General features: G+C 45.0%; 1 protein-coding gene across 2 annotated transcripts in view; it reads left to right on the top strand.

Annotated features, from left to right (window-relative positions):
• Positions 1 to 26,700, top strand: part of RCBTB2 (RCC1 and BTB domain containing protein 2) — a 99,103-nt gene that overhangs the window by 31,155 nt on the left and 41,248 nt on the right. For both annotated transcript variants that reach the window (XM_044285973.1, XM_044285975.1), the window contains exons 7-8: positions 12,026 to 12,133; positions 13,114 to 13,256. In XM_044285973.1, coding sequence (XP_044141908.1) covers positions 12,026 to 12,133; positions 13,114 to 13,256 — 251 coding nt within the window. The remainder of the gene's footprint in view (positions 1 to 12,025; positions 12,134 to 13,113; positions 13,257 to 26,700) is intronic.

Below are 26,700 nucleotides of genomic sequence, written 5' to 3' on the forward strand. Positions count from 1 at the left end.
GCCAGCTGTAGATATCTCCCTTCTTGTAGTCTTCAATGTCGCGTGCCCACTTGATCCTTTTTCCATCCTCTAACTCCATCTGTAACTGTTGTAGTTGCCCCTTTAGATTTTCTTTGAACTTGGTAACTTGCTCCTCAGTCATATGTGCGCAGAGCTGTTGTTCAATCTGTGCCATGTCGATGGTCAGTACAGCGACCTTCTTGTAGAAATTCAATGTTTAATAATATGAAATCCATGGAATATTTATTGGACAGAGCTTCAAAGCGTTTGCAATAAGGGTCACTGTGTGAGAACAAATTGGGACGGAGATGTGATCGCATTCCTCTCGGAATACGCTGCTCTTAGATAGTGTCAAGACGGACACTATCGTTAAAACTGCATATGACGACCCTCGGACACTACTATAAAGAGCAGCGTATTCCGAGAGGAATGCGATCACATCTCCGTCCCAATTTGTTCGCACACAGTGACCCTTATTGCAAACGCTTTGAAGCTCTGTCCAATGAATATTCCATGGATTTCATATTATTAAACATTGAATTTCTACAAGAAGAGGTCGCTGTACTGACCATTGACATGGCACAGATTGAACAACAGCTCTGCGCACATATGACTGAGGAGCAAGTTACCGAGTTCAAAGAAAATCTAAAGGGGCAACTACAACAGTTACAGATGGAGTTAGAGGATGGAAAAAGGATCAAGTGGGCACGCGACATTGAAGACTACAAGAAGGGAGATATCTACAGCTGGCAACCTGGCAATCCCCCGTTCAACAATATGAGGGACAATAAAAAAGTGAGAAAAAATATCCAGATACACAAAGGGGAGCCAGAAGTTTTTTTTTAGGGAACAAAATGGATTCCCATACAACAAGAGGAGACGAACCAGGAGAGGTGGCCGCCGACGTAGAAGAGACCAACAGAAGTCGCAATATGAAAACCAGGACTCAAATTCAAAAAAAGAAGAAATAGCGGTAATTAACCTTTCCTTTAAAATATTGACACCTGCACAGTTATCTGTTTTATCAAAAGGATTATCCTTTTGCCCCAATGCAAAGATTAATTGGTTAGATGTTGAGTCTGACTTATGTAATTTTTTCCGCTCTATTAAGCTTAAAGTGTGGTTCCAAGGGCAGGGTGGTGAACAGACAACAAGGTCCAGTGAATTTACATGTAAAATGTTCAATTTGTCAAAGAAAAGTTACTTTAATCCAACAGTAAATGAACCAGCCATCGATGCATATATCTCAGCTGTCAAAAATGAGATTGGTGCCCTGAGGGCTCTTCCACGTACTGAGAGCTTCAGGTTCCCCAATCTCACCACGGCTGAGATACATGCATTGACGGAATTGAAGAGGGATACTGAGCTCACGATAAAACCAGCCGATAAAGGCGGTGCCGTTGTGGTGCTTGACACCTCCAAATATACCAAAGAGATCCTAAGGCAACTCAGTGATGAAAATGTATATAGTGAGATATCTTATGATCCTAAATTTAATATTATGCGTTTAATTGAGGAATGTTTGACAGATGCAACACAAGCAGGTATTATAGATGAGGGTCTCAGGGAATATCTTACAGTCTCCCACCCCATCACTCCAGTGATCTATGTCCTGCCGAAAGTGCATAAAACAATGGTGGACCCACCCGGGCGCCCCATTGTTTCTGGCACTGATTCAGTGTTTTGCCATGTATCTATCTTTCTAGATAGAGTGCTACGCAATTTCTCCACAGGGGGTCAGTCCTATATTAGGGACACATCTGATTTTTTGAAGAAGCTCAATGCTGTAAACTTGGATATGACTAGCGAGATCACTTTGGCATCATTTGACGTGGTGTCTCTATACACTTCTATAAACCATCATAAGGGCATCACAGCGGTACAAAATATGTTGGACGCGTCATCTATGACGCCCGAGGCGAGCTCGTTTGTCATCTCGCTCCTGAGGATAGTACTTGAATATAATTATTTTCTTTTTCAGGATACGTTTTATGTCCAAAAACGCGGCGTGGCGATGGGGTCCAATGTGGCCCCAACGTATGCCAACATATTCATGCGCCGTTTTGAGGAAGATGTCGTCTATGGGTCCCACCATGCCCAGCATCTCTCGGGCTGGTGGCGATACATAGACGACATCTTCCTCATCTGGACAGGTACGGAGGAACAATTGTTGGACTTTCACCATTACTTAAATGGGATCGATAGTGAATTACAATTCACCGTGACATACTCTGATACCTCAGTTCAGTTCCTTGATACTAATGTGGTGATCTCCAATGGTAAGCTCACCACATCATTGTATACGAAGTCCACGGATAGGAACATGATACTGAGGTATGAAAGCTGCCACCCCCGCAGCATGGTGAAACACCTCCCACACTCGAAATTCTTAAGAGCTAAACGAATTGTAGCTAACAGTGACGCCCTTGAGCAGACGGTTGACAACATGGTCATTAAATTTAGACAACGGGGCTATCCCAATAAATTACTTATTGAACAGAAACAGAAGGTGTTGGCTATGGACCGTGATTCTATATTACAGGATAATGTCAACAAGACGAAACAGAATAAAATTACGTTTGTCTCCACGTATACAGAGTATAGTGATTCGATCAGTAAAATCATAAAAAGACATTGGTCCATATTAGGTAGTTGCCTTAAAATGATACCTGAATTTGCAACCTCTCCTTTGTGTGCCTACCGTAGACCTCGGAACATTAGAGATCAACTAGTAAGGGCCGATGTAGGCTCAAAATCTAGGGTGATACAGACCACGTCGGCACCATTGGGCACGGGTTGTTATCCGTGTCTACATTGTGTCAACTGTGGCCTGATCCGGAGATCCAAAATATTCATACACCCTGAGACGGGACAAGTGTTCCCCATAAAATTCCATCTGACCTGCGATACCCCATTCGTAATTTATGTGTTATCCTGTCCATGTCAACTATTGTACGTAGGCGAAACATCCACAGATCTGAAAACCAGATTAAATAACCACCGTCACACAATTAGAAAAGGCCGCAAGGACTTACCAGTCCCAAGACACTTTGGGTTATTCAAACACAAAGAAAAAGATCTTAGGTGCTGGATCATAGACCATGTCCCAATGCCACGGAGAGGAGGGGATCGGATAGCTTTATTAAAGAAAAAGGAAATGCAGTGGATTCAAACTCTAAAAAGCCTTCATCCTGCTGGCTTAAATATTGATTACAGATATGGTGGGATTACGTGAGGTCAGCAGTTTGCCCTGATGTATCATTGATGAGCGCTGTGTATCACTCTTTGTGTAAGACTGATTCATTGGTTTTATACAGAAAAAACTAAATATTGTAATATCTAAACACGATTTTGATTCACACAGTCACTAATACACTTTTCATTATTTCTTCAGACAAATTTTATACCGAAGGTACTTTGGAAGATGGATGAACCTGAAAGTGGATGACAAGCCCCAGAAAAAACTACTCTAGTGATATATATAATTTTATTTTTGTGCGGTCCAGACGTATGTTCCATCCAGCTGCAATATAGAACAAAGGGGAAGTGACCTAATCACTCTTTTTATATGGCCTGCTATTGTCCTTATGTGGGCATCGTTCTACTATAATGAGGAGCACCCTCACAGTTGCATAGTGAAGCTGGGTAAGATCCCACAGGGCCAACGACACTGACGTGCCGGGGGCTTGTGTGGGAACATTGGAGGTGCGTTTATCATTTTTGAAAAAGATGGTGACGCATCCCACCTGCAGTACAGTGGTAAGCGACCACAGCAACTGATACTGTAGAACGAGAGCTGGATACTTCGATGAGCAATAAAGATTATTTCCCTTTGAGGATTCCCTGGAGTAACATGGTGGCTGTACGGCAATGAGGACATTGCGCAGGCGCGGCCTTCTGCTGACATCGATGGGTGTTACTAAGATGCGGCTGATGTCATCTGTAGGCGGCGGCTTGGCACTTGGACGTGTCCCCCACTGATGACGCGGGCAGGCTGGGACATGCGCACTGGACTGCACAGGACGCGCAGATCGGCGCTACAGTATATGTGGGCTCCATCCGTCTATCAGGGTAAAATTCATTAGTCCTTTGTATTGTTGCACATGGATACTATTCTAGCTGATATACAAATGATATGTTGATAAGCTACAGGTGCAATCAATCATGTACCTTTTGGTATTTTTATGTAATATGACACAATTTGGATTTCTTGTCATTAGATTAAGCACATGTCACTTTATGTAATATGAATGATTTGTGGTTTTTGCACATTTATGTATTATATATAGATACTATTTGTAAAGTATCAATTATGTGATTTCATTGATTGTATATGGGACACACCTTTATATACCTGCCATGCACTGTTCACCAATGCTTGAGAAAGGCTCAGTTGGAGCCGAAACGTCGCTTTGCCATTGATGGGTGAATAAACACAGATTTCTTCAAAGAATTGCTTGGAGTGCAGTCCAATTTTTGTACCTTTTATTACTGGGTAAGCACCTGCTGCCGTACCTGGATTTTGCACCCATTTTTTACGTTATATCTAAAGGGTGGTGCCGCCTGTTGTTTTTATTTTATATTATATATATATATATATATATATATATATATATATATATATATATATATATATATATATATTTGTAACTTTTTATTTTTATTTTAAGTCATTGGATTGCCCATTGTGTTTTTTGATGGCCATCATTGAACACTTCACTAACAATATAGTGCTGCCACTTAGTGGCCTGTATTGGTATATTCCTCTTATAGACTCCAAAGCCTGCTTGAGGCTTTGGGCTATTAGAGCAGTGTAACAGGTTCGCCGATCTCTGCTGGGAACGCTGCTACAGGTGCGGAAGTGCGTTGCTTCCAATTCCAGACTGCTTTGATGCTGCTTGGCAGCCAGAAGGGTTAATGGTGAGAATGAATCCATAGTATAAATGTGCTCTGTAGGCCATACGCATAGCCATCTTCTATTTTTTCATATATTCAAGATATTTCTGTATGTTTTGTCTATAGAATTATTTATGGCTCTAGCAACCCCTTAAACACAAGATAGAGCTTCGCTTTTTTTATGAGCCTCCTTAATTTTCTCTCTTGCTGTACAGTGTTTCCCATACCCAGCAATCCTCACAGATCTTCTTTACTTAGAAGTGCTAAGTAGGCACAATTTCACAACTACTTGCTGAACATGCCTGGGGTATGTGACATACACTGCTCAGACCTCAGCAGCAAGTGTCAAAGTACAATAAAAATTTAACAAGGCCTTATTGTAACATGTTTTTTAGATAGTATAATTTGATTATAAAGTTAATTACAGGCATTATTATTTATTATTAAAGCGCCATTCATTCCATAGCGCTGTACATATGAGAAGAGGTATACATACTTAATACAGACAATTGCACTAATCATAAACAAGACAAGTCACAAACTGGTACAGAAGGTATGGGAGAAGGACACAGTAGGTGCGGGTGTAGTTGGTCATGGCGGTATAGAGGCAGCAGGGTCACTGGTTGTAGGCTTGTCTGAAGAGGTGGGTTTTCAGGTTTCTTTTGAAGGATTCCACTGTAGGTGAGAGACTGATATGTTGGGGTAGCGAGTTCCAGAGTGTGGGGGGATGCACGGGAGAAATCTTGGAGTCGATTGTGGGAAGAGACGATAAGAGGAGAGGAGAGAAGGAGGTCTTGTGAGGATCGGAGAGTGCGTGTGGGGATATATCGGGAAAATAGCTCAGATATTTAGGGAGGGGACAGGTTATGGACGGCCTTGTATGTATTTGTTAGTACTTTGAAGTGAATTCGCTGGGCAATGGGGAGCCAGTGAAGGGACTGGCAGAAGAGCAATGGGGTGAGAGGTGGAATAGTCGGACAGCAGAGTTGAGGATAGATTGGAGGGGTGCTAGATGGAAGGCCACAGAGGAGAATGTTGCAGTAGTCTAGGCGGGAGATGATGAAGGCATGTACAACCATTTTCGCAGATTCAAAGTTAAGGAAATCACGGATGCGGGAGATGTTTTTGAGTTGGAGGCGGCAGGTGGTGGAAAGGCTTGGATGTGCGGTCGGAAGGAAAGGGCAGAATCCAAGGTCACTCCAAGGCAGCGGACTTGGTTGACCAGGGAGAGTGTGCAGCCATTGATCGTGATAGATAGGTCTGTTAGGGGGGTTGAGCAAGATGGGGGAAAGATTATGAATTCATGGCAACTACAAAGTCTCTATACTATTATATCAAGGTTAAGGGATTTTTCAGCCTCATTAAAGGAGTTGTCCCAAGAAAATATTCTACTTTTGTAATTGCATGTAACGAAACATGGCTACTGAGTTATTCAATTAAATCTAGCTGTACAGCGCCACCTGCTGTTTGCTCCTTTTCTAATTTCTCTGTGCTGCTCACTGAAATGGAAGCACATGCTCAGTTCCATCCTTCAACTGCCACCAGCTTCAACAGAAAGGGCACGTCCTCTGAGAAAGTGTATGCCCCCCTAAGCTGCCAGCTTGAAATAAATCTAGCAGAACAATTGGAGCAGTGAGTTACAGGGATGGTTGTAGCTTTGTTAAAAGAGGTTGTCATGTACAAAATTATTTATGATTTTCATAATTTTATATATACAGTACAGACCAAAAGATTGGACACACCTTCTCATTTAAAGAGTTTTCTTTATTTTCATGACTATGGAAATTGTAGATTCACACTGAAGGCATCAAAACTATGAATTAACACATGTGGAATTATATACATAACAAAAAAAGTGTGAAACAACTGTAAATATGTCATATTCTAGGTTCTTCAAAGTAGCCACCTTTTGCTTTGATTACTACTTTGCACACTCTTGGCATTCTCTTGATGAGCTTCAAGAGGTAGTCACCTGAAATGGTCTTCCAACAGTCTTGAAGGAGTTCCCAGAGATGCTTAGCACTTGTTGGCCCTTTTGCCTTCACTCTGCGGTCCAGCTCACCCCAAACCATCTCGATTGGGTTCAGGTCCGGGGACTGTGGAGGCCAGGTCATCTGGCGCAGCACCCCATCACTCTCCTTCCTGGTCAAATAGCCCTTGCACAGCCTGGAGGTGTGTTTGGGGTCATTGTCCTGTTGAAAAATAAATGATGGTCCAACTAAACGCAAACCGGATGGAATAGCATGCCGCTGCAAGATGCTGTGGTAGCCATGCTGGTTCGTATGCCTTCAAATTTGAATAAATCCCCAACAGTGTCACCAGCAAAGCACCCCCACACCATCACACCTTCTCCTCCATGCTTCATGGAGGGGGCCCAGGCATGTAGTGTCCATCCGTTCACCTTTTCTGCATCGCACAAAGACACGGTGGTTGGAACCAAAGATCTCAAATTTGGATTCATCAGACCAAAGCACAGATTTCCACTGGTCTAATGTCCATTCCTTGTGTTCTTTAGCCGAAACAAGTCTCTTCTGCTTGTTGCCTGTCCTTAGCAGTGGTTTCCTAGCAGATATTCTACCATGAAGGCCTGAATCACAGTCTCCTCTTAACAGTTGTTCTATAGATGTGTCTGCTGCTAGAACTCTTCGTGGCATTGACCTGGTCTCTAATCTGAGCTGTTGTTAACCTGTGATTTCTGAGGCTGGTGACTCGGATGAATTTATCCTCCGCAGCAGAGGTGACTCTTGGTCTTCCTTTCCTGGGGCGGTCCACATGTGAGCCAGTTTCCTTGTAGCGCTTGATGGTTTTTGTGACTGCACCTGGGGACACTTTCAAAGTTTTCCCAATTTTTCGTACTGACTGACCTTCATTTCTTAAAGTAATGATGGCGACTCGTTTTTCTTTACTTGGCTGCTTTTTTCTTGCCATAATACAAATTCTAACAGTCTATTCAGTAGGACTATCAGCTGTGTATCCACCTGACTTCTCCACAATGCAACTGATGGTCCCAACCACATTTATGAGGCAAGAAATCCCACTTATTAAACCTGACAGGGCACACCTGTGAAGTGAAAACCATTTCAGGTGAGTACCTCTTGAAGCTCATCAAGAGAATGTCAAGAGTGTGCAAAGCAGTAATCAAAGCAAAAGGTGGCTACTTTGAAGAACCTAGAATATGACATATTTTCAGCTGTTTCACACTTTTTTGTTATGTATATAATTCCACATGTGTTAATTCATAGTTTTGATGCCTTCATTAGTGTGAATCTACAATTTTCATAGTCATGAAAATAAAGAAAACTCTTTGAATGAGAAGGTGTGTCCAAACGTTTGGTCTGTACTGTGTGTGTGTGTATGTGTGTATAAATATATATATATATAATCTCTATCTATCTATCTCAATATATCAATCATTTATTTTTATTTTTTTACATTATTCATGGCATAACCCCTTTAAATGTTTTCAAGTCGCTTCCAATCCCCATGCTGACTGTTCCCTGGCCCCACACCAGTCTTTTTTTTATTTTTTATTAACTTGCTCCAGTTTTAACTAGGGATCGATAGATTATCAGAGTTGCCGATATTCATGATTTTTAAAGTTATCGGTATCGACATCTAACCTTGCCGATAATGCGTCCAGCGCACTATCGCCGAACATGTTCCCTCAGCAGCACAGGGGAGAAGGAGTCACTCTCCCCCCCCCCCCCCCCCCCCCATGCCGCGCTGCCAATGAGGAGAAACTGGAGGAGGAGGGGCGGGCGCACTGCGCCACCGATGAGCGGACCTTTCATGGGTCCAAACATAATAAACTAAGTAGCAGAACATGTAGGGGTTAATGCAGGGATGTCCCTGCACTTACTATTTCTGTCCGGTGCTCCGTTGCACAGCTGTGGCCCCCGTTACCTTCTCCTGCGCTGTATGCTAATCACTAGCATCGGAACACCAGGGAGGAGACATCAGCTTCTCTCCCTGGGCGTTCCTTCTCCCTGGCTGTGACGTTCTGCTCTGCGATTGGACAGCGCTACAGGCAGGGAGAAGGAACGCCCAGGGAGAGAAGCTGATGTCTCCTCCCTGGTGTTCCGATGCTAGTGATTAGCATACAGCGCAGGAGAAGGTAACGGGGGCCACAGTGGCGCAATGGCGCACCGGACAGAAATAGTAAGTGCAGGGACATCCCTACATGTTCTGCTACTTAGTTTATTATGTTTGGACCCATAAAAGGTCCTCTTTAACGTTTTGTACAAATACAGGAGGCTAGGTGCAGAATCACATAGCTGTAGCCCAGCCTCTATTAAAAGGAAGCTGCTATCAGTGGCAGTTAACCCCTCAGGTGCCACACCTGAGGGGTTAACTGCTGCCGCTGATCGCAGCTCCCAGTCAGAGGCAGGGTGCCGGCTGTGTGATTCTGCACCCAGCCTACTGTATTAAAAGTTAATTATCATTGGTGGTGCAGTCCGCCCCCCCCCACCCACCAGTATTAAAATCATTGATGGCGCAGTGCGCCCCCCCCCCCAACCCCTCCTGCATTAAAATCATTGGTGGCAGTGGCCACAGGGTGCTCTCCCCTCCTCTTCATTGGTGGCAATGGCAGCTTCTGATCGGAGCCCTAGCAGTGTAATCCCGGGGCTCCGATTGGTTACCATGGCAGCCAGTACACTACTGAAACCCTGGCTGCCATGGTAATCTCCCTGCTGCTGTGTGCACTATGCACATGGCAGTAGGAAGAGTGTGAAGTCCTATTCACCCTAATAGAGCTCTATCAGGGTGACTATGACAAAAGATTAAAAGATCCCAGGTTCTAGCCCCTAAGAGGGGAAATAGTTATAAAAAAATAAATATTAAGTATAAATCACCCCCTTTCTCAATTTTATATATAAACAATAAATAAATTTATCACATATTGGCACGTCCAAAAATTCCAAACTATTTAAAAAAATAAAATAAAATCCTATGTGGTGAACGCTGTAACAGAAAAATAATTTTTTTAATATATATTTTTTTAAATGAAAATGCACAGAATATTGGCTATCGGCCTGAAAGTTCACAGGTTATCGGTATCTGCTCTAAAAAATCAATATCGGTCGATTCCCTAGTTTTAACCCCTGACACTTGACCACTACAACCAGTCAGTGGTGAGGTCAGTACTATTCTCATCAGTTGCTAGTTATTGGCTGCAGCAGTCACATGTCAAAAAAGTCTTGTCAGCGCTTTAGCATGTAGGCTGGCGGGGAAAATGGGAGCCATTTTTATTTAGATGACAAAATTGACATAATTTTCGCTGTCTTGTAAACTGATGCATCCTACTACACTAAATCTCCTCCTATATGCCCACATCATGTGGTATACATATTGTACAAAGGTGAATTAGCTATTTTAAAAAAAGGACATTTAAATCAAAGTCAAATCTTAGGCTACTTTCACACTGGCGTTTTGGCTTTCCGTTTGTGAGATCCGTTTAGGGCTCACAGGCGGTCTAAAACGAGTGATCAGTTTTGCCCTAATGCATTCTGAAAGGATCCGCTCAGAATACATCAGTTTGCCTCCGTTCCGTTTCCATTCCGCTCTGGAGGCGGACACCAAAATGCTGCTTGCAGCGTTTTGGTGTCCACCTGACGAGGCGGAGGCAAACTGATCCGTCATGACACACAATGTAAGTCAATGGGGACGGATCCGTTTTCACTGACACAATAGAAAACGGATCCGTCCCCCATTGACTTTTAATGGTGTTCAAGACGGTTTTGGCAGGGTTAAAGATAATACAGACGGATCCGTTCTGAAAGGATGCATGCGGTTGTATTATCGGTGCGGATCCGTCTGTGCAGATCCATGACGGATCCGCACTAAACGCTAGTGTGAAAGTAGTCTTAGCCAGGTCTTAGACCCAGTTACAGCATATGACTGCTGGCTCCTATCTTCTGGAAGGCCAGGTCTGCAGTGTCTGGCATTACACGCCCCTGCCTCCCCATCCCTAATAGTAAGGTCACGTCCCCAGCAGAGATCTCGTCTGTGCTTATTCTGGCACAAGAGGTGGGATTTCTTCTCTGTAGTTATCTGTAGTTATGTGTTTAAAGCCACTGTAGCTTGTAGCTATGGGGATGATATGGCTCTCTGTAGGCTTTGCTGGTTTTGGAGAACAAGGTTGCTGGTTCTGCTTCAGCTGGGACAACTAATAAGCATATAGACAGCTTGCCTATAATGCCATTTCTGAATTGGGTGTTCTTCTGTATATGTGTTGTTAAATCCAGCACTCGAAATGAGAAAGAAGCTCTAATTGCTAAATGGCTCTTGGATGTGGTCTGTCTCCTAACGGCCAGTGTAGGACTGGGGTCCCTTGGGACCAGCAGAGGAAGTTATTCTCTGGGCTCAACACCTACCGGTATATCATCCCAAAATTTTTTAATAGGTTTTGACTTAAAGAAATAGACCCTAGTGACAAGTGATTAACTCTAAATCTTTTTTTTCCTCCTGGATCTTTGTGTCCTACTATGGCTTTATAGACTGGGCCCACAGGAGGACCCTCTAGTACTCTGGTGGGCCAGTCTTACCCTGCTAGCAGCAACAGTATTTTGTGCAGCCCTAATCTTAAAGAGGACCTTTCACCACTGCAGACTGCTAGCAATTCATAACTTCTAGTAGAAATATTAAAGGAATGACACAACATAGGTCATAAGAATAGAGGGTCCAGAATTGTTAGTATATGGGGAATGCATGAAGCTATTAAAACAGACCTGTCAGGAGAGGTGACAGGTCCTCTTTAATACAATATAAATAATAAATTAAGAAAATAAAGATCTTCATAAGGACATGTGTACCCAAGTAAGTCAAGTGTGAAATGATTTCCACTATCTCATAGCACAAGTATAATAACTCCATTGCATAAATCTATGTTCGTGCTTTCCTCGCCCAGAAGACTCAAGAACATAAAGCACTTAACTGCAAATTAAGGAAGTGTACAGATTATAACATTCATAAACTATAAACGCCCTACAGAGAAAATGCTGACTGTTCATTCTTCCTCCGCATCTGGTTATTGTAATCTGATAAAATAACGCAGTGATAGCATGGTCTGCTTTAGTCATCGCCCTCCCAAGAATTGCGCTCTCTTTATCTTTCTTCTTGTTTTGATAAGGTTTATGCGTGGGGCTACAATGGAAATGGACAGCTGGGGCTGGGTAGCAGTGGAAACCAGCCAACGCCGTGCAGAATAGCAGGCCTTCAAGGGATTCGCGTGGAACAGGTGTGTTTACTTTACCATAGCAGGAGTATCTCGCCGCTGGTGTTCTGGAGAATACATTCCTGGTTTATCTCCTAATGCAGAAATATTAGGGAGGCGATATATAAAATAAACACATAATACTGTGCACCAGTAAAGTCAGTCTACAGGTCTCTTCCACCTCTTGTATAATTTCTTGTTCTGTACATAGAAGCGTTAGCAGCTCTCCGGGTGGGTTTGAAAGACACCAGATGTAAAAAATAAATAAATAAGGGAATTGAGGGCTCTGCAGATTTTTGAACCAACAATATGTTGGTTTTTCTGCATATTTCACCTTTGCAATGCATCATACATCAATCAATCAATCACACAAAATCTGCATGTATCCAGCAGATTTGGTTGTGGATTTGCTACATTAATGGTGAAATCGGTGGCAGAAATGTTCTACAGTGTGTGGACTTGACCTTAAAATCAATCTTACCAATTCTGCCCTTGCAACTCTACATACAGGTGGTTTTGCTCAATCCCTGCTATATCCCATAAAAGCCACATTAAGCAGGAACATTACTACATGGTGTGAATACACTGAATGTATGGCACTCTTTAGCCCTTACTGTTATTTCCTAGGAATCTCTTGAATGTTAATACCACCTAAAGCCAATTTCACACAAGTGTATTCAATGCGAGAAATACGCTCCGTGTGTCAGGTATTTCCCGTCCTGAATGCTGCTCCTATGACATGGACCCACAGCATTATAATGACCTCAGATCTAATGATCTGTACTTGCATAATGTTGTCAGTACAAATCATTAGAGTTGAGGTCAGGCAGGAACACACAGCATTATAAATCATTATAACGCTGTGGGTCCATGTCACAGGAGCAGCATTCGGATGGGAAATACCTTTGACAAATGGAGCTTATTTCTACTACTGAATTTGCTTATGTGAAATTGGCCTAAATGTGTGGTTTATTTTCTGTAGCTGATATCCATTGTTTTTCCAGATTGTCTGCGGCTATGCACATACTCTGGCATTGACAGATGAAGGTATATTGTATGCTTGGGGAGCCAACTCTTATGGCCAGTTGGCGACAGGAAATAAAAGTAACCAGTCCTACCCTGTCCAAGTATGTGTGGATAAAGAAAGGTATGTAAGGTTATAGTTGGAGCTGGTATATAGACTTTGTAATTCAATTCCATAAATACAGTTGCAAGAAAGTATGTGAACCCTTTGGAATGATATGGATTTCTGCACAAATTTGTAATAAAATGTGATCTGATCTTCATCTAAGTCACAACAATAGACAATCACAGTCTGCTTAAACTAATAACACACAAAGAATTAAATGTTACCATGTTTTTATTGAACACACCATGTAAACATTTACAATGCAGGTGGAAAAAGTATGTGAACCCTTGGATTTAATAACTGGTTGAACCTCTTTTGGCAGCAATAACTTCAACCAAACGTTTCCTGTAGTTGCAGCTCAGACGTGCACAACGGTCAGGAGTAGAGATGAGCGAACTTCTGTTTTAAGTTCGGCGTCTAAAGTTCGGGGGCGGGTTAGCGGAGAATCCCGATCTGGAACCGGATATGGATTCCGACTTCCGTTGTGGTCCGTGGTAGCGGAATCAATAATCGGCCATTATTGATTCCGCTACCACGGACCACAACGGAAGTCGGAATCCATATCCGGTTCCAGATCGGGATTCTCCGCTAACCCGCCCCCGAACTTTAGACGCCGAACTTAAAACAGAAGTTCGCTCATCTCTAGTCAGGAGTAATTCTTGACCATTCCTCTTTACAGAACTGTTTCAGTTCAGCAATATTCTTGGGATTTCTGGTGTGAATCGCTTTCTTGAGGTCATGCCACAGCATCTCAATCGGGTTGAGGTCAGGACTCTGACTGGGCCACTCCAGAAGGCATATTTTCTTCTGTTTAAGCCATTCTGTTGTTTATTTACTTCTATGCTTTGGGTCGTTGTCCGGTGCAACACCCATCTTTTGTTGAGCTTCAGCTGGTGGACAGATGGCCTTAAGTTCTCCTGCAAAATGTCTTGATAAACTTGGGAATTCATTTTTCTTTCGATGATAGCAATCCGTCTAGGCCCTGAAGCAGCAAAGCAGCCCCAAACCATGATGCCCCCACCACCATACTTCACAGTTGGGATGAGCTTTTGACGTTTGTGTGCTGCGCCTCTTTTTCTCCACACATAGTGTTGTGTGTTTCTTCCAAACAACTTAACTTTGGTTTCATCTGTCCACAGAATATTTTGCCAGTACTGTTGTGGAACATCCAAGTGCGCTTGTGCAAACTGTAAACGTGCAGCAATGTTTTTGTTTTTTTTTGGGGCCGTTTTGGCCAGCAGTAGGCTTCCTCCGTAGTATCCTTTCATGAAATCCATTCTTGTTTAGTGTTTTACGTATCGTAGATTCGCTAACAGGGATGTTAGCATATGCCAGAGACTTTTGTAAGTCTTTAGCTGACACTCTAGGATTCTTCTTCACCTCATTGAGCAGTCTGCGCTGTGCTCTTAAAGGCATCTTTACAGGACGGCCACTCCTAGGGAGAGTAGCAGCAGTGCTGAACTTTCTCCATTTATAGACAATTTGTCTTACCGTGGACTGATGAACAGCAAGGCTTTTGGAGATACTTTTATAACCATTTCCAGCTTTATGCAAGTCAACAATTCTTAATCGTAGGTCTTCTGAGAGCTCTTTTGTGCGAGGCATCATTCACATCAGGCAATGCTTCTTGTGAAAAGCAAACCCAGAACTGGTGTGTGTTTTTTATAGGGCAGGGCAGCTGTAACCAACACCTCCAATCTCATCTCATTGATTGGACTCCAGTTGGCTGACACCTCACTCTAATTAGCTCTTGGAGATGTCATAAGTCTAGGGGTTCACATACTTTTTGCACCTGCACTGTGAATGTTTACATGGTGTGTTCAATAAAAACATGGTAATATTTAAATCTTTGTGTGTTATTAGTTTAAGCAGACGGTGATTGTCTATTGTTGTGACTTAGATGAAGATCAGATCACATTTTATCACCAATTTGTGCAGAAATCCATATCATTCCAAAGGGTTCACATACTTTTTCTTGCAACTGTAGTTCTAAGTTACTATGCAAATCCCCCAATCTTTAAATTCTCATACAGGGGTGTATACATTTTATTTTCTCTGGGGGGAAAAATTAAAATAAAATTGAAATCCTTGCATGTCATTTTATGGCCTGCTGGTATGTTATGTTTCAGAAGAGTAGGAGGAGATCCACAGATTGCAGGCCACATAGGGAATATTCACACGGTAGCTTTTTAAGCAGAATATTGGTGTTAAAATGTTACCTGCAGACCCGCAGGAGACCGAATCCTCTCTGCCTCCCATACATCTCAATGGGAGGCAGCGTTGAGGAGGCTTAAAGCCGCTGCCTCGCATTGAAATGTATGGGAAATAGAGGGGACCCGACCGTCGCCAGGTTTTCAGTGAAATTTCGGCTGAAAAAGCTGCTGTGTGAACGTTCTCTAAGGCTGCTTTCAGATCAGTTCTATTGTTTTCCATTGTTCAGGTCTGTTATTGGAGCAGAACAGCTGAACAACAAGAATTAACAGAAGTGCTGGATCCTGCACATTAACTATAATAAGGTCTATAAAGTAAGGAAAAACGGTTCCGGCACTGCAATTTCTTTATAATAATAATTTACATTTCCTTTGTGTCCTATGGACAACCAGCTTCTAGCAGTCATGTGAGCCATTGAAAGGCTTTTGTCAGCAGATTTATAGCAGTAAGAACAGGCTGACCTGGGACATGTGTGCTGGTCAGCAGAAGCTACCTGTCTTCTTCCCATCCTCATCTGTGCCCACATTTCAGAGAAAAATGAAGTTTTAATAAATGCATATGAGTCTCTAGGAGCAATGGGGGTGTTGCCGTTACACTTAGAAGCTCCATTCTCCTTGCAAACGCTGTGCCCTCTGCACTTTGATCGACAGGGCAAGGCAGCATAAACATTAACACGCCTGGCCCTGACTTCTAAAGTCTTGTGCCTTTGTCATGTGCTTCGGTGTCCGGCGCAGTACAGAAAAGAACTGCTGTTGAGACTCTTTCATGTACTGAATCTGCGCTGGGTAGTGACGCTCACGGCAAAGGTGCGAGACCAATCAGAAGCCAGGGCCAGATGCGATGACTTTTACACTCCCTGTCAAAGTTCAAAGGCCGCTGCGGTTGCAGAGCGAACGGAGCCTCTAGGTGTAACGGCAACGCACCTGTTGCTCATTTGCAGCACTGTGGCTCAGTGGTTAGCATTGGTGCCTTGCAGCGCTAAAGTCCTAGGTTTGAATTCGACCAAGAATGACATCTGCATGGGGTTTGTTTGTTCTCCTTGTGGTTGCGTGGTTTCCTCCGGGTACTCCACTTTCTTCCCGCACTCCAAAGACCTACTGATAGGGAACTTGTGAGCCCTATTGGGAACAGCTTTATGCTAATGACTGTAAAGCGCTGAGAAATGTGTCGGCGCTGTATAAATTGTGTAAAATAAATTATACATTTGCATATATTAAAATATTTTTCTCTGAAATGTGGGCACAGAGGAGGATGGGAACAAGAAAGCTTCTGTTGACCAGCACACGTCCCAGGTAATCCTGTTTTACTGCTAAAATAGGTGCCAGCTATCACCATATAAGCAAGGAGGTGCTACTGTTTTGCCTGAAAAGGTGCTATGTAGAGAAATGTATTCTAAATGTTGGTACAAATGGCATTTATATTTCTCGCGCATTCCATTTGGGGACACAGACCATGGGGGCACAGACCATGGGTATAGCCTAGGTCATTACTAGGAGGAGACACTATGCAAATAAATAAAAAAGCTCCTCCTCCCTGGGCTATACCCCCATTCTCCACCGGGAGGAACCCAGTCTTGCTTGGTGTCGGATAAGGAGGTGACATTCTCTCTACTCCCGTTTATTTTGTTCAGCAGTGGACGCAGGGTCGCAATTCCCTGGTCCCCCTGCAGCAATTCCCTGGTCTCTTGATGGAGCAAGCGCCGGGGTCGAATTGACGTCCCCGGCTACCTCCCACCCTCCCCCAGAAGTTTAAATGTAAACGGGCTTGATCAGCAGCTCCGGTGGCCTACCAGATTCGGGGTCACCTTCCTGCCCTCCTCCAGATCACTGCCACTCCTTGTGCCAGCTGACTGAGAGGTGACCTCCGCTGGTGTGCATTTGAGGGCGAAGATAACAGAACGCAGATAAGTACACTGCCTCCCGGTGTAATGCTAGGGCCGCTTGGTGGGAGTTTTGAAGGGGGATAGGATCCCTGTCTGGGGCATCGCTACAAAGCGGCAACTTCCTGGCTTCCCTCGGCGGTGTCTAGGGGGCGGACCCTCCTACCCTTCCAGCAGCCGCGTCTCGTTATTTTCTTATTTCCCGCGCGCACGCGGGTTTCGCGCCTCCTGACGCGATTTGTAGGAGGCGCTCTGTCTTCTGCTGCTCCCGGCTCCACTCTGTCCCGGTTGTGTGCTGCAGGAACGGTAGGAGACCCTGGCATCTTCCATTGCAGGGATTACCGCCATCATGCCAAAACCTGGGGCCTCACAAAAATCCGTCTACCCCTTTGGGGCTATGTAAGGTTTGCTGCTTGCCACTTTCGGTCACTGGATCCTGTGACTCTTGCCTTGCCTCCTGACAGGATCATCCTCTCCTCCCTCCTCCTTTTGGGACAGGACGTTGCGCGGTCTGGCCTCTCGAGTCCGTCTGCCTCCTCGGGTTCGGGCGGAACTCTTGTGATGGCTGTCCCCCCTAAACCTGATTTCAGGGAGGTCCTTAATTCCGATCTCCTGGACAGTCGTCACCATGACGCCAGCCTCCTAGGTTGGGGTGGTGTTCTACAGACCCGGTCGTACAGGGGGTTTGGTCGGCGGCGGAGGCCCGCCTTCCGATCAACGTGCTGGAACTCAGAACAATTTTCCTCTCCCTTTCTCACTGGACTCATCTCCTGGCAGGTCTCCCAGTAAGGGTCCAGTCAGACAATGCCACTGCTGTGGCTTGCGTTAACCACCAGGGCGGGACCCGCAGCCGGACGGTGATGCAGGACGCGGAAAGGATCCTTTTCAGCCGCAACACGGTGGATCCAGGAGAATGGTCCTTAAATCTGGAAGTTTTCGAGGACATCTGTCGCTGGTGGGGCCGCCCGGATGTCGACCTGATGGCGTCCAGGCTCAACAACAAGGTTCCCACGTTTCTGGCCCGTGCTCGCAACCCGGAGGCGTACGGGGTGGACGCGCTGGTGTCTCCGTGGCGAGGCTTCCCTCTCCTTTATGTCTTTCCACCTCCGCGTCTACTACCGAAGGTCCTTTGCAAGATCACGTTGGATGGGATTCCGACCATTCTTATTGCCCCCGATTGGCCGCACCTGGTTCTTGGACGTCACTCGGATGCTGGCAGGCGTTCCGTGGCCTCTTCCTCTTAGGGAGGACCTACTGTCTCAAGGACCGCTCTTTGACCAGAATTTACGGTCCTGAAGAAGAGGGGCTTCCTGGACTCTGTGGTGAAGACCATGATCAAGGCCAGAAAACAGGTTTCATCCCGTATATACTATCGTACCTGGAAGGCCTTTCTTGCCTTTTGTGAGAAGCTGGACGTTTTTCCCCTTTGCTTCTCGGTTCCGGTGGTCCTCTCCTTTCTCCAATCGGGTCTTGAGATGGGAATGTCGTTGAGCTCTCTGAAGGGTCAGGTTTCTGCTCTGGCCATTTTCTTTCAGCGATCCCTGGCTCTGCGCATTCGGTCCCTCCATATGTTCCTCCCCTGCCCCCCTGGGACCTGAATTTGGTTCTGTCTTCCCTCCAGACGGCTCCCTTTGAGTCTTCTCACCTGGAAGGTGGTCTTTTTGGTGGCGATCACCTCGATCAGGAGGGTATCGCAGCTGGCCGCGCTTTCCTGTAGGGAGCCCTTTTTGGTCTTGCACCAGGATAAGGCTATTCTGCATCCGGTCCCTTCTTTTTTGCCCAAGGTGGTCTCCGCCTTCCACCTTAATGAAGATATAGTCCTGCCCTCTTTTTGTCCATCTCCGGCGAACCGCAAGGAGCGCGCTCTCAATTCCCTGGATGTTGTCCGGGCTCTGCGTGTGTACCTGTCGGTTACTGCCTCTTTCCGCCATACGGATTCCCTTTTCGCGATTCTGGAAGGGCCTCGTAAAGGTCTGGCGGCTTCCAAGGTCTCGGTAGCCCAATGGTTTCGGTCGGCTATTGCCACGGCTTATCGTGCCCGTGGCAGGGTTCCCCCAGCTGGGGTTACCGCGCTGGGGGCCTCCTGGGCTAGGCGTAATCGCTCCTCGGCATCTTAACTTTGTAAGGCGGCCACCTGGTCTTCCTTGCATACCTTTTACAAAGTTTTACCAGTTGCACTCTTTGGCATCGGCTGATGCTGTCCTTGGGCGCAAGGTATTGCAGGCGGTGGTTAGTTCTTCTGGTCCTGAAGGTTTTTGGTCCGATGGCAGTATCCGTTGTTCTGGTCTCTTTGGCTTTGGTCTCCTTCTCCTACTGCTTTTGCACGCAATGGGATCCTCCCGGTGGAGCATGGGGGTATAGCCCAGGGAGGAGGAGCTTTCTTTTTTATTTGCATAGTGTCTCCTCCTAGTAATGACCTAGGCTATACCCATGGTCTGTGTCCCCCAATGGAAAAGATGAGAAAAAGATTTTACAGGTTAGTTTCACAAAAGAATCTGACCTGTGTCCGGCTTTAGTTCCAGGATTCTGCTGGACAAAAACAGCTGCTTTTGCAGTGTTATTTTCCTGCCAAATCTCAGCACTAATGGTGGAAATAGGCCAAATCCCCACCAGATTCCATTATGGTCAATAAGCTTTGTCGAGGAAAGGTAGTATCCAGCTATGCGGGATACAATGAACTCCGTCTACCAGAACACCCTGCTGGAACAGTTTAGCGCTAGAGTGAACTAGCCTAATAAAATGGTAGCTTTTTTTTTTCAGGTATGCAAAATCAATTTAAGTACATATTTTTTTTTTTTATTTTTTTTTATTGACACATTGCTACAATCTTGTGGTCTGAAGGATCCTCAGGCAACTTTGCAGGAGGCTTTTCACTTTTAAGAGCCTTCCTGTGTTCAAGGCATTCTGCTCCAAATGATTGAGTGTTCAGTGTATTACCATAATTTAGCTAATTTATATTGTTTTTTATGTACAATGTTCAGCAATTTGTTCTACCACAAATAATACCATTGCACTTAATAGCTCAGGAAAAAAAAAAGATAAGAATCAAAACAAAGGCAATATATACTCTGACATATGGCGGAGAGGAAAACTTGGAAAATAGCTTATAATTAAACCTAGAAAATGGCTCCAGGTTATGAAATGTCATTACATGAATGAGTGGATAAATCATATTTATTCAGCAAATCTGGGATATATAGATAGATACAGTATTATAGGTGTGTGTGTGTGTGTGTATGTATGTATGTATGTATGTATATATATATATTAGGGCTGCACGATAAATTTAAAAAATAATCAAATCGCGATAATCGGCAAATGCGATATGGCGATTTGGCCGACCCGAAAATGCTGCGATCATATATAAAGGGGCCCCGCGCACATAACTGCCTTTGCGTGTAAAGTATTTTACTAGTGTGTGAAACAATCTCTCTCCTATTGATAACAGGTCCGGCCTCTGTACTCACTGTCGCGATGAATACAATGCACTGCAGCGAGCTGGCCGGCCGGCGCGTGACTGACGTCACTTAGTAACGCTCCTGCTTCCTGAAGTGGGAGGAGCGTTACTAAGTAACATCAGTCACGCGCCGGCCGGCCAGCTCGCTACCGCTCGCTGCAGTGCATTTATAGTGACAGTGAGTACAGAGGCCGGACCTGTTATCAATAGGAGAGAGATTGTTTCACACACTAGTAAAATACTTTACACGCAAAGCCAGTTATGTGCGCAGTTTAGGACACATGAGGGGACACATAGGGCCATGAGCGGGACCAGCATAAGATGCTATATGTCTTATGCTGGCCCCCTTCATGGCCCTATGTGTCATAGCACACATCCCCTATAACAGCGTACTCCACAGATCCACCCCATAACATTGCCATCCACAGGTCCCCCATAACGGCGTCCTCCACAGATCCCCCATAACAGCGTCCTCCACAGATCCCCCATAACAACAGCGTCCTCCACAGATCCCCCATAACAGCGTCCTCCACAGATCCCCCATAACAGAGCGTCCTCCACAGATCCCCCACAACACAGCGTCCTCCACAGATCCCCCACAACACAGCGTCCTCCACAGATCCCCCACAACACAGCGCCCTCCACAGATCCCCCACAACACAGCGCCCTCCACAGATCCCCCACAACACAGCGCCCTCCACAGATCCCCCCACAACACAGCGCCCTCCACAGATCCCCCCACAACACAGCGCCCTCCACAGATCCCCCCCACAACACAGCGCCCTCCACAGATCCCCCCCACAACACAGCGCCCTCCACAGATCCCCCCACAACACAGCGCCCTCCACAGATCCCCCTACAACACAGCGCCCTCCACAGATCCCCCCACAACACAGCGCTCTCCACAGATCCCCCCACAACACAGCGCCCTCCACAGATCCCCCCACAACACAGCGCCCTCCACAGATCCCCCCACAACACAGCGCCCTCCACAGATCCCCCCACAACACAGCGCCCTCCACAGATCCCCCCACAACACAGCGCCCTCCACAGATCCCCCCACAACACAGCGCCCTCCACAGATCCCCCCACAACACAGCGCCCTCCACAGATCCCCCCACAACACAGCGCCCTCCACAGATCCCCCCACAACACAGCGCCCTCCACAGATCCCCCCACAACACAGCGCCCTCCACAGATCCCCCCACAACACAGCGCCCTCCACAGATCCCCCCACAACACAGCGCCCTCCACAGATCCCCCCACAACACAGCGCCCTCCACAGATCCCCCCACAACACAGCGCCCTCCACAGATCCCCCCACAACACAGCGCCCTCCACAGATCCCCCATAACTGTCATACCCAGCCACGTCAGCGGCTCATATGGGAAAATCCAAGCAAATAGACCTCTAGCACAATTCCCTTAAAATATTGCATCGCATATCGTTATCGCAATTTTTAGGGCCGTAATCGCAATTGCACAAAATTCCCATATCGTGCAGCCCTAATTAATAAAAATTATTTATATATATATATATATATATATATATATATATATATATATATCCATAACAAAAGGTCAGGCAGCACTCCTTAGTATGCAGCTGAAGCTGTAGCGGTGCCCGCAGTGATCCCTCGATCCAGGACCAGCAAAATAACACAGAAAAAAACTGCGGCACTCCTTGAAGTAGAAAAATGTGCAATTTATTCACACATGTCAGCAGAGACAACGTTTCGGTTCTCTCCCAGAACCTTTTTCAAGTCAAGTGAACATAAAAAGTGCATATGTGCATATATAAATACATCATCACTTAGTGCCTAATTGATTCAACAACCAATACAATAGCAGTGCACTCCCCATTGGGGGTAAGCTACAACTCATGTGATCAGTTCCTAAAGTTAACATTGATACCAATCTATCCTAAATACATGTAGGTGAAGTTTTTAAAAAAAATATATATTTCATTGAAATCCTCATAATTACGTATACGTGCATACAATAAAGTGAACAGTGCAATTAAAATCATGACTGTAATACCTTCTTAAAGAGAGTTATGGAGAGAAATATCGGGAGAGGCGTCTTCTCTTGTATGGAGGCTCGCGCCACTGTTCCGCGTCTGCTACTCCCCACTGCGCATGTGTCAGTCCCTCTTCCCTCGTGACGCCGTACATAACCACCCTGCGTCACATCTGGGCGGAGTCCCACATGATGACGCTTGATCGGCCGCCCCAGCACCATCCCCGCACGCACTGCGTGCGAAACTGAGCTGCGCCAGTCGCACCGAGCCGCATCACTGGTCTGTAGCCGCCATCTTACATTAGGGCATTCATCTGGGCAAAATATTACAACTCTGTTTTCCCATAGTTCTTCTCCAAACCTCTAATCCGTTATAGGCAACAGTCCACATAACATTTTAAACAATGCCTACAGACAATTAAGCCACATGTATAACATGAACATGACCATAGCTTCTATTAATTCACTACATACAGTATGCGATACACATCAAATCACAGGGCTGTGAACTTGAGATTAGCTGACCATTTCTCCCGTTACCCTAAATTCAACGTTTAGCCCTTTTGGTTTCAAAGTATCTAGTCGGAAAATCCACTTAAGCTCAATTTTCTTTAATATGTTTAATCGATCCCCTCCTCTTACCAAGGGTTTAACGTGGTCAATGACCATAAATCTCAAGTCACTCTCCCTGTGATTTTTTTCTACAAAATGCTTCGATACAGGCAAATCAGTTCTTTTACTCCTAATGGACTGTCTATGGTTATTCAACCTGGTTTTTAGCTCACATGTCGTTTCGCCGACATATAGCCTTTTACAAGGGCACCACAGCACATATATCACCCATGATGAGTCACAGGTGAGATAGTGCCTTATGTTGAAGATCTCTCCCGTGTCTGGATGTGCGAACCCTGATCCTTTCACCATCAGTTTGCAGTTCACACATCCAAGACACGGGAAAGAGCCAGTGCGCCTTGTCTTCAAAAATGTCTGTCTTACTTGTCCTTTTTCAGGTACTCTTGAGTGCACAACCTTATCCCTAATGTTCCCTGCTCTTTTATATGCCATCATAGGTGGATTCTTAAAGGCTGCAATATTTGGGTGTCCACTACTCAATAGCCCCCAGTGGCGCCTCACTATATTTTCAATATTGGGGCTCAACTCGTTATATGATGATATGAATGGCAATCTGTCATTCACTTGTCTTTGTTTGGGGACCAACAGCTCCTCTCTTGAAGCTTCTCTAGCTCTATCCGCATGTTTTTTCACTAGCCTTCTAGGGTAACCCCTATCAACAAAGGCTTGTGCCATCTTATTCATTGCCAAATGCATGTTCTCTTCCTTATCAACTATTCTCCGTACCCGGAGTAACTGACTAAACGGTAAAGAGTCCACCATCCTCCGTGGGTGACCACTTGTAAAATGCAATAATGTATTCTTATCAGTGGATTTAATATTCAAATCCATATGTAGCTGATCATCCTCAATATATACCTGTGTATCTAGGTACTGCACACGGTCAGCCGATGCCGTTAACGTAAATTGGATCTCCCTATCTAGAGAGTTCAAAAATACGTGAAAGTCCATCAGCTGATCCATGGTGCCACCCCAAATGAGGAAAATGTCATCTATGTACCTCCACCACGTCAATACTTGGTTGAAGTGGGGAGATACATAGACGAGACGTTCCTCAAATGACCGTACAAAAATATTTGCATAGGTGGGCGCGGCGTTGGACCCCATCGCCGCGCCCATCGTTTGCAAATATTGAACAACAGCTTAAAGTAACAATATCTATTAATGAAACAGAGGTGTTCTTGGAGAAACAACGGTCTTTTTTGGAAAAAATGCGAAAAGACCTTGAGGAAGTCAAAAGGTCTAAGTGGCATAGAGACCAAAATGATTATATGTCTGGGCAAGTCTATGTTTGGGAACAACCTTGGCACACGGATCGGGGTCCGCAGCCAAAAAAGATGCCAAAGCGGAATAAAGAAATAAATAAATGGGCGAGAAACAACGATGCAAATGATGATTTCAACTCTAGCCAGCCTGGAATTTTTTTAGGCCCACGTGTCGCTACGGGAGACGCCCCACAAGAAGGGGAGGTGTCCGACACAGGAGATCTGGGAAAAACCAGGGCACAGAGATTAATGAGGACCAACAACTCCAGACAGATGAATGTAACAAAGAAGAAGTAGAGTCGAATGTGGTGATAAATATTTCATCTTATTCATTGACTGAGCATGAATTGAAAGTTCTGAACAAAGGACTGTCATTTTGTCCACAGGCTAAACCTGATTGGTTCCAGTTGGAACTGGACTTGAACCGCCTCTTCAGGAATTTAAAACTGAGGGTGTGGTTCGACTCCAGTTCCCCTGGTGCCATTAACACTAATGAGACTGATCATTCTGATGATCAATTGACGTTACAACAGTTTGGTTTGCATTTAAAAAGTGATTTTTTTCCTCTTGTTAATTCGCATGCCCTAGAGTGTTTTATAGAGGCGGTCAAGAGAGATGTTGCCATACTAAGAAAAAGAACCCAAGGTGAAATCTTCACTAAACCAAATATTACGGCACAGGAAATGTCTGCGCTTGAGAGTTTGTCCAGTAACCTGGATCTCACCATCAAGTCTGCGGACAAGGGTGGTGGGATCGTGGTTATGGACACCTCTCGATATATACAGGAAATACACAGGCAATTGCGTGAACCTGGTGTCTATGAACCATTGGTCAGGGACCCCAGATTCGATATTGCCAGGAAAATTGATGCACATCTAACAGCCGCAGTACAGGATGGGACCATTGATAAACAACTTAAAGAGTTTTTGGTGGTGAAGTCTCCGGTTACACCCACTATATATGTATTACCAAAGATACATAAAAGGTTGGTCGATCCTCCGGGACGGCCAATAATTTCGGGCAGGAATTCGATTCTGTCAAACATAAATGTTTTTTTGGATAAAATACTTAGGGAGTACGCTATGGGTGCTAAGTCATACATTAGGGACACCGGAGACTTCATCACCAAGATTAAAGGAACGAGGGTTCCGAAAGGGGCGATTTTGGCATCTTTTGACATAGTGTCATTATACACGTCTATTAACCATGAAAAGGGACTGTCGGCTGTGGCTGAGATGTTACAACATTCGGACTATTCCGCCCCAGCACGACAGTTTGTATTAGCATTGATGGAGCTGTCTCTGAGGAACAATTACTTTGAGTTCCAGGGACAGTTTTATTTGCAAACGATGGGCGCGGCGATGGGGTCCAACGCCGCGCCCACCTATGCAAATATTTTTGTACGGTCATTTGAGGAACGTCTCGTCTATGTATCTCCCCACTTCAACCAAGTATTGACGTGGTGGAGGTACATAGATGACATTTTCCTCATTTGGGGTGGCACCATGGATCAGCTGATGGACTTTCACGTATTTTTGAACTCTCTAGATAGGGAGATCCAATTTACGTTAACGGCATCGGCTGACCGTGTGCAGTACCTAGATACACAGGTATATATTGAGGATGATCAGCTACATATGGATTTGAATATTAAATCCACTGATAAGAATACATTATTGCATTTTACAAGTGGTCACCCACGGAGGATGGTGGACTCTTTACCGTTTAGTCAGTTACTCCGGGTACGGAGAATAGTTGATAAGGAAGAGAACATGCATTTGGCAATGAATAAGATGGCACAAGCCTTTGTTGATAGGGGTTACCCTAGAAGGCTAGTGAAAAAACATGCGGATAGAGCTAGAGAAGCTTCAAGAGAGGAGCTGTTGGTCCCCAAACAAAGACAAGTGAATGACAGATTGCCATTCATATCATCATATAACGAGTTGAGCCCCAATATTGAAAATATAGTGAGGCGCCACTGGGGGCTATTGAGTAGTGG

The sequence above is a fragment of the Bufo gargarizans genome, chromosome 3 (genome assembly GCF_014858855.1).
Source record: "Bufo gargarizans isolate SCDJY-AF-19 chromosome 3, ASM1485885v1, whole genome shotgun sequence".
NCBI lineage: Eukaryota > Metazoa > Chordata > Amphibia > Anura > Bufonidae > Bufo > Bufo gargarizans.